This window comes from Chiloscyllium punctatum, chromosome 20, assembly GCF_047496795.1.
Source record: "Chiloscyllium punctatum isolate Juve2018m chromosome 20, sChiPun1.3, whole genome shotgun sequence".
NCBI classification, from domain to species: domain Eukaryota; kingdom Metazoa; phylum Chordata; class Chondrichthyes; order Orectolobiformes; family Hemiscylliidae; genus Chiloscyllium; species Chiloscyllium punctatum.
The window spans coordinates 10092454-10105381 of record NC_092758.1 but is presented as its reverse complement, the minus strand read 5'-3'; the positions used below and the strand labels follow the sequence as shown (position 1 = coordinate 10105381).

General features: G+C 45.8%; 1 protein-coding gene across 1 annotated transcript in view; it reads right to left on the bottom strand.

The window, feature by feature from the left end:
- apbb3 (amyloid beta (A4) precursor protein-binding, family B, member 3) overlaps positions 1–12928 on the bottom strand; it is an 80735-nt gene that overhangs the window by 35461 nt on the left and 32346 nt on the right. The window contains exons 4-5 of the mRNA XM_072590288.1: positions 10623–10680; positions 767–913 (exon numbers count right to left, since the gene is read on the bottom strand). Coding sequence (XP_072446389.1) covers positions 767–913; positions 10623–10680 — 205 coding nt within the window. The remainder of the gene's footprint in view (positions 1–766; positions 914–10622; positions 10681–12928) is intronic.

Below are 12928 nucleotides of genomic sequence, written 5' to 3'. Positions count from 1 at the left end.
CAGCAGAGTGTCGAGGATGAGACAGGGGCTATCCAGTCGCACAGGGTTATCCCACAAGTGCCTCACACTACACAGCCCATAGCCTCCAAACCCGATCCGACAGCCCCCACAACCCCAACGGCCCCCAAACCCACCTCCAACAACTCCCAGCTGCTCTAACAACTCCCTCCCCTCCAACAGTCCCTGAGACAGCTCCTATCCACATAATCCCCTTCCCTCTCACAACCCACTCCACCTGAAATTCCCCTTTGCCCTGACAATCCCACGCGCCCCCTCTCCACAGCCCCCGACGATCACCCCTGACATTCCCTTCCCTACCCACACAGGCTCCTCCTTTCCCCACAGTCTTCCCCACAGGCCTCTCCCCCCCCCCCCAACAGTCCTTGCTCCCCACACAGCCTCCCCTGGATACCCCATCCCCCGACAGCACCTTCCCCCCATAGCCCCACCTGCCTCACAGCCTTCCCCAACCGACACTCCCCCTCTACAGACCCCTGCTCCCCCATACCCCCCACCCAGACTGACCCCCCCACCCCGACAGACCCCTCCACCCAGACTGACCACCCTCATCCAGACTGACTCGACCCTCACCGAGACTGCCCCCCCATCCAGACTGACCCCACCCTGACTGACCCCACCTCACCCAGACTGACCACTCCCCCCCCACCCCACCCCCCACATAGTTTCCTCGGGAGGCTGTGAGCGTTTCCATGGTTACAGTGCCTTGGGGAGCGGCCCTGCTGGGTGGAGTCAGTGGGGAATGTACCTCTCCCCAGGTTAGCCCACTCTGCCTTCCCTCCGATTTACTGTAGGAGAGCTGCTGGATGCAGTTATTCACAGCAATGCTGCTTTTCCCTGGAGTCAAGTCCTCTTCGGGTATCTCCACCCATCCCAGGGACCTCACAGCGAAACACTGTAGAGGCAGGAAAACAGAGGAAAGCCACAGTCAGTTCAACAGAACACCATGGTCACATTCTGCTGGTGGCCTAGGCAGAGAGAGGGACATGTAAACTGCATCAAGGGAAGACAAACTAGAAATAATTCCATAAAATCTGTGTAAGAGAATGGTGTCCCATTATTTCTACAACAATTCACAGAAGGGGTTTGGAAAAAACAGCTCAAAAAGTTGACTGTATTTCTTCAACCATCACTTTGAAAAGAGAACGAGGTTGAATATGTCTGGGGGGTGGCTTCGAACGGGACAGTGATGTAATTAAAAACCAATTAAATGGGGGAAAAAACACGGGTATTACCTAACATGACAGTCATAGCAGGAGAAGGAGTACGTTGAAAAGGCATCTGGATGGGTACATGAATAGGAAGGAGTGAGAGGGAATGGGCCAAATGTTGAGGTGGCACAGTGGTTAGCACTGCTGCCTCACAGCGCCAGGGATCCAGGTTCAATTCCAGCCTCGGGCAACTGTCTGTGTGGAGTTTGCATATTCTTCCTGTGTCTGTGTGGGCTAACCCAAAAATGGTGGAAGTTAGGTGAATTGGCCACGAGGAGTGTAGGGATAAGGTAGGGTAGGGTCTAGGTGGGCTGCTCTTTGGAAGGTTGGTGTAGACTCAATGGGCTGAATGGCCAGTTTCCACACTGTCAGGGTTCTATGCACTCTCTGGGAATGGGACGAGATCAGTTTAGGATATCTGATCATTATGGCTGAAGTGTGCCAATGTGTCTGATTCTGTACTCTATAACACTATGACTTTATAAAATCTATATAGATAGGGAGTCCTCCAAGAGGAATTGCAATGACACTAAAATTGTCGATCTGATGGAATACAGAGGTTAGCTTTATACTCACTGATAGATCTTACCTGGGTTGTAGGATATCCCCAAACTTTAGAACTTGGAAACAAATAGTCAAATACAAATCCAAAGTTCAAGTTTCCACAGACCTTGACATTCAAGATTCTTTAACCATGATTCATTAGCAGATCTCTTTCCTCTGAATCATGAGGTTAATTTCTTTTTAATGCTTTCCCAGATTAGTCTGGGTGAGGGGCGTATCAGTGCTTTCATCATTGATGGGGCTAGCATTTATAGAGTCATAGGGATGTTCAACATGGAAACAGACCCTTCAGACCAACTTTGCCACGCTGACCAGATATCCCAACCCAATCTAGTCCCACCTGCCAACATCCGGCCCATATTCCCCCCAAACCCTTCCTATTCATATAATCTTTCTGAGTGAAGAAGTTCTTCCTCATCTCAGTCCTGAATGGCTTACCCTCTATGCTTAGACTGTGACCCCTAGTTTTGAACTTCACCAGCATTGAGAACATTCTTCTGGCATCCAGCTGTCTAGTCCCATCAGGATTTTATATGTTCCTATGAGATCCCCCCTCATTCTTCGAATTCCCAGTCAGTACAAGCCCAGTCAATCTGGTCTTTCCTCATAATACTGGACTTGCCAGCCATGCCCATATCCTCCAGATGGTCTTCAACTAGGGTTCCAGAATAAGAAGACTCCTTTTCTGATTTTTACATTTGTTGCTCATCCCTAACTGCCCTTGAACTGAGAGGGTCAGCCATACTGTGGTGGGGCTGAAGTCACTTGCAGGCCAGACTGGATAACAACAGCAGATTTACTCTTCCCGAAAGGGCATTAGTTATTGTGGCAATCATTACTGACTAGTTTTCAAATTCCAGGTTTTATCGATTCTGGGGCAGGATTCAAACCTACACCCCCAGAGCATCAGCACAGTCCATTGGATGACTAGTCCAATGACAGTACCACCATGCAGCCATCCCCCACTATGGAAACCTGGAGACAAATGCTGTGCTGAGCAGTACTGTGGATTTGCTGCGCTGCTGGGCACAGACAAATCTTTCAGATGAAACGTTAAACCAAGGCTCCCATCTACCCTCCTACGAGAGAAAAATAGATCCCGCGGCATTATCTCAAAGAACAACAAGGCAGTTCTATCAGTAATTATCCTTGAATCCATATCAGCAAAACAGATTATCTGGCCATTACCTCCTTGTTGACTTTGGGATCTTGCTGTGTACGCATTGGCTGCCATGTTATCCTACGCTGTGACAGTGACGACAGTTCAGACCACCCACTCTCACATCGAGTTCCCTGACTACAGAAAGCACTAGAATAATCTGAAACTTTGGCTTCATCTGTCAAACGTATTTCTTAAGTAAAAGAAAGTGGGCAGAGACAACTATAACTGTTAGATATTAAGGAGAATTTGTTTAGTAGGAAGTTATGCATGCAATGATACTGTATTTAATTAACTGCACAGTAACTGGTTATTCAGCTTCATTGGTTAATAATGGTCGTTATATGCCACATGACCTATTATGTCAGCAATACACATTTTTCCCAAATCTCTGGTCTCTAGACCATTGGAGTGAAATGTCCTGGAAATCCTGAAGCACAAATATCCATGGAAGTTGCTCCGGAAGTTTAAAGTTCCGAGGTGTTGACTTCCATGACCAGAAATCTCCACTAATGTCTCTGGCACATTCAGCAACACACCCACTGAACACCAGACCCAACTTACAGCCCTGACTCATTCACTCACTTTTGTACCAATCTAACCAGCTCACCTACACACCCACTCACTGGTCCATCCACTCAGCCTAACTCACTGAGACACTGGGACCTGCCTTGCCTGAATGTTTACATTTACTTCTGTACTGTCACGGATGTGGGCATCACTGGATAAGCATTTATTGCCTGTCCCTAACTGCCCAGAGGGCAGTTAAGAGCCAACCATATTGCTGTAGGTCACATGCAGGAGAGACCGGGTAAGGACAGCAATTACCTTGCTCAAAGTTTGGGAGAAGATTTGTAGCTCGGGTGCTCGTTGTTGTGGTTTTTTTTGCCGAGCTGGGAATTTGTCTTGCAAACATTTCGTCCCCTGTCTAGGTGACATCCTCAGTGCTTGGGAGCCTCCTGTGAAGCGTTTCTGTGCTGTTTCCTCCGACATTTATAGTGGCCTGTCTCTGCCGCTTCCGGTTGTCAGTTCGAGCTGTCCGCTGTAGTGGCCGGTATATTGGGTCCAGGTCGATGTGTTTGGTGATAGAGTCTGTGGATGAGTGCCATGCCTCTAGGAATTCCCTGGCTGTTCTCTGTTTGGCTTGCCCTATAATGGTAGTGTTGTCCCAGTCGAATTCATGTTGCTTGTCGTCTGTGTGTGTGGTTACTAAGGATAGCTGGTCGTGTCGTTTCGTGGCTATCCCATGCAAGGACTGCACAAAACACTACATCAGACAAACAGGAAGACAGTTAACAATCTGCATACACGAACACCAACTAGCCACGAAACAACACAACCAGCTATCCTTAGTAGCCACACACACAGACGACAAGCAACATGAATTCAACTAGGACAACACTACCATTATAGGGCAAGCCAAATAGAGAACAGCCAGGGAATTCCTAGAGGCATGGCATTCATCCACAGACTGTATCAACAAACACATCGACCTGGACCCAATATACCGGCCACTACAGCGGACAGCTCGAACTGACAACCGGAAGCGGCAGAGACAAACCACTATAAATGCCGGAGGAAACATCACAGAAGCGCTTCACAGGAGGCTCCCAAGCACTGAGGATGTCACCTAGACAGGGGACGAAACGTTTGCAAGACAAATTCTCAGCTCGGCGAACAGTTACCTTGCCTTAAGGCCACTCACAAAGCAGACAGTTTTATTCCTCCGAAAGAACCACAGATGCCGTAAATCAGAAACAAAAACAGATTTCTCTTCACAGATGCTGCCAGAACTGCTGAGCTTTTCCAGCAAGTTCTTTAAAATCTAACAGAATGGCTTTGAGAAGTCATCAAAATGCTTTTATTAATTTCACATGTGTACCTAAACCAGGGCCAATTTGGCCAATTCCTGATGAAGGGCTTATGCCCGAGACATCGACTCGCCTGTTCCTCGGATGCTGCCTGCCCTGCTGTGCTTTTCCAGCACTATACTCTTGGCTGTCAATCATTCCCTGACTCCCCGAAACATGTCCACCATTGACAAGGCACAAGTCAGGAGTGTAACACTCCCCATTTGTCTGGATGGGTACAGCTGCAAAAACACTCTCGAAGCTTATCACAATCCAAGACCAAGCAGCATGATTGATTGGCACCATATCCACAAAGTTGCACTCCCACCAACAACACTTCACAATAGCAATGTGTACCACTGACAAGATCCACTGCAGAAATTCACCAAAGCTCCTTCAACAACACCTTCCAAAACCAAAACTTGACCATCTGGAAAGACAAAGCAGCAGATACTTTGGAGTATCACCATCTGCAAGTTTTCCTCCAAGCCACTCACTGTCCCGACTTGGAAATACATCACCATTCCTTCATGTTGCTGAGTCACAATCCTAGAAATCCCTCCCTAAGGACTTTGTGGGTCATTTACTTTCCTCTTTTCCCACTTTCCAAAGGTAACTAAGGATGGGTAACATCTTTCTCTCGCTCTCTCTCCCTCTCTCTCTCCTCTCACTCTCTCCCACAAAGATAACAGAATGATCTTATAAATAACAAAGAACAAAGAAAATTACACATGGGAACATGTCCTTTGGCCCTCCAAGCATCTGCCGATTCAGATCCTCTACCTAAACCTGTCTCCTATTTTCTAAGCATCTATATCCCTCTGCTCCCTGCTCATTCATGTATCTGTCTAGATACAGCTTAAGCAATGCAATTGTGCCCGCCTACACCACCTCCACTGGCAACGCATTCCAGACACCCACCACCCTCTGCATAAAGAACTTGCCATGTATATCTCCCATAAACCTTTTCCCTCTCACCTTGACCTCGTGACCCCTAGTAATTGAGTCCCCCACTCTGGGGAAAAAGCTTCTTGCTATCCATTTTGTCTATACCTCTCATGATTTTGTAGACCTCAGTCAGGTCCCCCCCAACCTCTGTCTTTCTAATGAAAATAATCCTAATCTACTCAACCTTTCTTCATAGCTAGCACCCTCCATACCAGGCAACATCCTGGTAAACCTCCTCTGCACCCTCTCCAAAGCATCCACACCCTTTTGGTAATGTGGCAACCAGAATTGTACACAGTATTCCAAATATGGCTGAACCAAAGTCCTCACAACTGTAACAGGACCTGCCAGCTTTTGTAGTCAATACCCCGTCCAATGAAGGAAAGCTTGCTGTATGCCTTCTTGACCACTCTATCCACCTGGGTTGCCATCTTCAGGCCTGAACTCCCAGATCTCTCTGTACACCAATTTTTCCCAAGGCTTTTCCACTTACATTATAGTTTGCTATTTAATTGGATCTTCCAAAATACATCACCTTGCATTTTCCCGGATTGAACTCCATCTGCCATTTCTCTGCCCAACTCTCCAACCTATCTATATTCTGTTGTATTCTCTGACAGACCCCTTCACTATCTGCTATTCCACCAATCTTAGTGTCATCTGCAAACTTGCTAATGAGGCAACCGATACCTTCCTCCAAATCATTTACATATATCACAAACAACAGTGGTCTCAGCATGGATCCCTGTGGAACACCACTGGTCACAGGTCTCCATTTTGAGAAACTCCCTTCCACTACTACTCTCTGTCTCCTGATGCCCAGCCAGTTCTCTATCCATCTAGCTGGTACACCCTGGATCCCATGTGACTTCACTTTCTCTGTCAACCTACCATGCGGAACCTGATTAAACGCCTTACTGAAGTCCAGTATATGACATCTACAGCCCTTCTCTCATCAACCATCTTTGTCACTTCTTCAAAGAATTCTATTAAGTTGGTAAGACATGACCTTCCCTGCACAAACCAGGTTGCCTATCACTGATAAACCCATTTTCTTCCTCAGTATCCCTCAGTATCTTCTCCAGCAGCTTCCCTACCACTGACATTAGGCTCACCAGTCTATAGTTACCTGGATTATCCCTGTTACCCTTCTTAAACAGGGGACAACATTAGCAATTCTCCAGTCCTCTGGGATCTCACCTGTGTTCAAGGATGCTGCAAAGGTATCTGTTAAAGCCCAGCTATTTCCTCTCTCACTTCCCTCAATAACCTGGGATAAATCCTATCCAGACCTGGGGATTTGTCCACCTTAATGTCTGAATACTTCCTCCCTCCTTATGCCGATTTGACCTAGACTATTCAAACATCTATCCCTAACCTCAACATCCACCATGTCCCTCTCCTCGGTCAATACCGACACAAAGTACTCATTAAGAATCTCACCTATTTTCTTTGACCCCATGCATAACCTTCCTCCTTTGTCCTTGAGTGGGCCAACCCTTTCTCTAGTTGCTCACTTGCTCCTTATATATGAATGAAAAGCTTTGGGATTTTTCTTAACCCTGTTTGCTAAAGACATTTCTTGACCCATTTTAGCCCTCTTAATTCCTCGTTTCAGATCGGTCCTACATTCCCTATATTCTTCCAAAGCTTTGTCTGTTTTCAGTCACCTAGATCTTATGTATGCTTCCTTTTTTCCTCTTAGCTAGTCTCACAATTTCACCTGTCATCCATGGTTCCCTAATCTTGCAATTTCTATCCTTTATTTTCACGGGGACATGTCTATCCTGCACTCTAACCAGGCAGGAGGCTGGAAGAACACAACAAGCCAGGCAGCATCAGCAGGTGGAGAAGTCAACGTTTCGGGTGTAACCCTTCCTCAGGACTGGGGGTGGGTGTCAGGGGAGCTGCAGATAAAGGGGGTGGTAGTGCCTGAGATCTGCCCATAATGCCTCATTGCTCGGGCCCCCATAGTGCCCTCCTTCAGCACAGCTTTGATATCCTCTCTGACCAGTAATGCAACTCCTCCACCCCTTTTACCTCCTTCTCTGTCCCACCTGAAGCGGGATATTTAGTTGCCAATCTTGCCCTTGGCTCAACTAATTCTCAATAATATCAATAATATCATACAACCAGATATTAATCCAAACCCTAAGTTCATCTGCCTTACCTACTATACATCTCGCATCAAAACAAATGCACCTCAGAGCACCAGTCCCTCTGCATTCATCCACCGCTCCCTGCCTACTCTTCCCCTTAGTCACGCTGATGTCATGGTCTGGTTCCTTACAGGCTTTAGTTAATACCTCCTTACTGTCCACCAACCTCCTTAGTTGGTTCCCATCCCTCTGCCACATTAGTTTAAACCCTCCCAACAGCATTAGCAGAAGTACCCCCTAGGACACTGGCTCTAGTCCAGCCCAGGTGTAGACCATCCAATTTGTAATAGTCCCACCTCCCCCAGAACCAGTCCCAATGGGCCAAACATTTGAAGCCCCCCCTCCTGCATCATCTCATTAATCCTGCCTATTCTTTCATTTCTACTCTGACTAGCACCTGGCACTGATAACAATCCCAAGATTACTACCTCTAAGATCCTACTTTTCAACTTGGCTCCTAACTCCCTAAATTCTGCTTGCAGGACCTCATCCCTTTTATTACTTACATCATTAGTGTCTATATGCACCACGACAGTTGGCTGTCAAAGTATCTTTTATCCGTGCCCATTTTTACTTAAACGTTCTCTCTGTTTTTAACTAATAACTATTTATTTTACATTAATAACTTGCAGCTGTAGTTCTAGCAATGATTAAGTGTTTGCGACAAAAGTTTTACTGATGTTTCTCTTTTTTAAAGTTGGAACATGCAATAAAACTAACGAAGGGTTAAATATTCTCTGTTCGCAGACACACTGCTGATATGTCTAGTGTGATTGTGACGGGTCCAATTACCCTGAATAGCCTGACAAGTCATCCATCAGTCTCGGTTTTGGCATTTTGAATTGACACAGCCTCGAAACTCACGTGGGAGGGGATGAGAGTTTCTCATTGCAACTACAACTTGCGTGAAGAATTAGTGCCTGACCTCACCTCTGAGTGATTCAGCTTTAATTCTACTGTCTGTTTGAATCCTTTCCACAAGAAGAAACAATCTCACTGTAATTGACTCTGTAAAATTCCTCTATCATCACAAAGAGCCCCATTGATATTATTTCCTAATCTTCTCTCTCAAGAGGATGCGCATTTCTGCCGTCAGTGCTCAGAATGTAACGCTTTAAGGCCTGGTCTACTTCTGGGGTGAATCTTACTGACTCCCTTGAGCATCCTGCCAGGCCCAACACCAGCATCCCCAATCCAAGGTGAATATCTCCTTCCTGAACATGAGAACTAGGAGCAGGAGTAGACCATCTGGTCCATTGAGCCTGCTCCGCCATTCAGTAAGATCATAGCTGATCTTATCATGGACTCAACTCCACTTACTTACTCCACTCCACTCACCATAAACCTTAATCCCTCTCCTGTTCAAAAGTCTATCTTTGCCTTAAAAACATTCAACAAGGTAGCCTCAACTGCTTCACTGAGCAGGGAATTCCACAGATTTACAACCCTCTGGGTGAAGAGGTTCCTCCTCAGTTCAGTCCTAAATCTACTCCCCCTAATTTTGAGGCTATGTTCCCTTAGTTCTAGTTTCACCGGCCAGTGAAATAACCTCCCTGCTTCAATCTTATCTATTCCTGTCATAATTTTATATGTTTCTATAAGATTCCTCCTCGTTCTTCTAAAATTCCAATGGGTATGGTCCTGGTCTACTCAACCTCTCCTCATAAAAGACATGGTGCCTTGAACTGAACACAGTTACCCTCAGTGAGGTCTGACCAGTTCTCTGTGCATCTAGAGGTGATAGTATTTCATTGCCTTCTGTAGTCAGGGACACTCATGTGAGAGTGTGCTATAATGTTGGGGGAGATGTCGTAGCCAATCTGCACACAGCAAGATCCCGTACATAGTAAGAAGACAAATGCCCTATTGTGTTAGGTCTCACAGTCAGTATGCAGAGGAATTCTCGTGGTATCATCACAATACCATAACTCGTGATCTAAATGTACAAAGGTCTCAATCTCCATCTTAACTGGAGCCCTTTGGAGCATAACATGCTGCTGGAAGTTGCTATCCTTTATAACTGAATCACAGATGCTGAAGTGCCTGTGACTGTAATATATGCATCTATCAGGAGCTGTAATACACACTTGTTGAATCTTTCAGTACCATATTACCCATATCAAGTTTCTGTCTTAGGGAGCTCACGTAAATATTGCCTCATCAGGTACAAGTATTCTTGCTGAAAGTAAGAACCCATATGACAGTGACAGATCGTATTTGCATTTCACAAAACCTCGGGGCCACTAGTCTAGACATGGAACTCATTAAATACCCTGCAGCACTTTCCTTTTACATCAGCAAAGCTATATTTTATCCTCTTGAGCATTGCAGTGAGAGAAAGAATGGTAGATATCAGATGAAAAATATTCTCTCTTCACACAAACATGCTTTCTCATATCTTTAATAGACAGGCAGGAGACTGCAGCAAGCGAGGCCACATCAAGAGGGAGAGAAGTAGACACTTCCTGCCTGTCTATTTTGGATTCCAGCATCTGCAGATTTTTTGTTTCTAATATCTTTAATACAAGGGCTGGTGTCTACAGAACCCAGAGTTCCCACAGAAAGGTGCCTCGATATTGTTAACCATTTAATCTGGTGATGCTACATGCTGATCTTCAGAAGATCTGGGCCAAACTGTCACAGGATATATAAATTGTTTTATTACATGGGAGTTTGAGGGCTCTCCACATAAAAACAGAAACATCACTATTACCTTGGAATCTGGATTGGTGCTGGGCTGGAGGCTGCTGTCTTGCCAAGGGAGTTCCGTTCTGCAAAAGAGGGAAGTGTTTCTGAGGAACAAATCATTTTGAACTGAGAAACCAGCCACGAAGAAAGAACATGAATTTCTATAGCACTTTGTACAATCTGAGGACATCCCAGAGTGTTTTACAGACAAGCAAGTGGTTCCATTTAAAAGAAAGCAAGACTTGCACTTAGACCACTGCTTTGAATGAGTACCAGGCAACTCAAAGTGTTCGGCAGCTAAATGATACATGTTTGGAGTGCAGCCGCTTCACTATGCAGGAAAGCTGCAAGCCCATCTAAGCCCAGGAAGATCCCACAAATAGTAATGTGACAGTGATCAGATCATCTGCTTTTGTTTCATGTTGGTTGATGGGGAAGCAATGCCTGGAACACACATTGTCCTGCTTTTCTCTGAGAAGAAAATGTGGATTCTTCTTACACACACCTGAGCAGCCAGGCAGGGTCTCAGTTTATTGCCTTATCCAATTAATGGCAGCCCCGACAATGTAGCATTCCCTCAGCACTGCCATGGGAAGTGTCAATCTGCCTTTACCTGCTCAAGTCTCTCAAGCCCACAGCCTTCTGGCTCACAGGCCAGAATTCCATTGGATAAGTACATGGATAGGAAAGGTTTGGAGGACCATGGACTAAGCCATGGGGAGATGGTGGCTTAGTGGTACTATTGCTGGACTGTGAATCCAGAGACCCAGGGAGCTGGGTTCAAATCCTACTATGGCAGATGGTGGAATTTAAATTCAATAAAAATCTGGAATCAAATGATGAATCCAATGTCAGGAAAACCCATCTGGTTCACTAATGTCTTTTAGGAATGGAAACTGCCATCCTTACCTGGTCTGGCCTACACGTGACTCCAGATGCACAGCAATGGGACGGACTCTTAACGGTCCTCTGGGCAATTAGGGATGGGTAATAAATGCTGCCAGCGATGCTCCCATCCCATGAATGAATAAAGGAAGGAAGGTGCAGGGACTAGTTTAATTTGGGATTATGGTTGGACCAAAGGGTTTGTTTCCATGCTGCATGACTCTCTGGACCAGTGAGATGTTTCCAGAGTTCCCTCTCAGGCAGCGTGATTGAACAGTAAAGGCTGGTTTTGCTGAATCTGCAATGCCAATCAGAACCATGTCCATCACACGCCCCTCACGTACAGCAGCGAAACCCAGAGCTCAAACAAATCGCCTGTACCCTCATTTACTGAGACCAGCAGCTTTAACCCTCTGAGGGTTGGTTAGCTTCATTGACAATAGACAATATGTGCAGGAGTAGGCCATTCTGCCCTTCGAGCCTGCACCACCATTCAATATGATCATGGCTGATCATCCTTAATCAGTATCCTGTTCCTGCCTTATTTCCATAACCCTTGATTCTGCAAACCTTGAGAGCTCTATCCAACTCTTTAAAATGAATTCCAAATGAATCGAGAGACTGGGCCTCTACTGCCCAGTGGAGCAGAGCATTCCACACAGCCACCACTCTCTGGGTGAAGAAGATTCTCATCATCTCTGTCCTAAATGGCCTACCCCTTATTTTTAAGCTGTGTCCTCTGGTTTGGCACTCACCCATCAGCGGAAACATGTTTCCTGCCACCAGAGTGTCCAATCCTTTAATAATCTTATATGTCTCAATCAGATCCCCTCTCAGTCTTCTAAACTCAAGGGTATACAAGCCCAGTCGCTCCAGTCTTTCAGTGTAAGGTAATCCTGCCATTCCAGGAATTGACCTCGTGAACCTATGCTGCACTCCCTCAATAGCCAGAATGTCTTTCCTCAAATTTGGAGACCAGAACTGCACACAGTACTCCAGGTGTGGTCTCACCAGGGCCCTGTACAGCTGCAGAAGAACCTCTTTGCTTCTATACTCAATCCCTCTTGTTATGAAGGCCAGAATGCTATTAGCCTTCTTCACTACCTGCTGTACCTGCATGCTTACCTTCATTGACTGGTGTACAAGAACACCCAGATCTCTCTGTACTGCCTCTTTACCTAAATTGATTCCATTGAGGTAGTAATTCCTGTTCTTGCCACCAAAGTGAATAACCATACATTTATCCACATTAAACTAGATCTGCCATGCAGCTGACCACTCACCTAACTTGTCCAGGTCACCCTGTAATCTCCGAACATCCCCCTCACATTTCATCCTGCCACCCAGCTTAGTATCATCAGCAAATTTGCTAATGTTATTACTAATACCATCTTCTATATCATTAACAGTAACATATATTGTAAAAAGGTTGGACAGCTGGTTTGT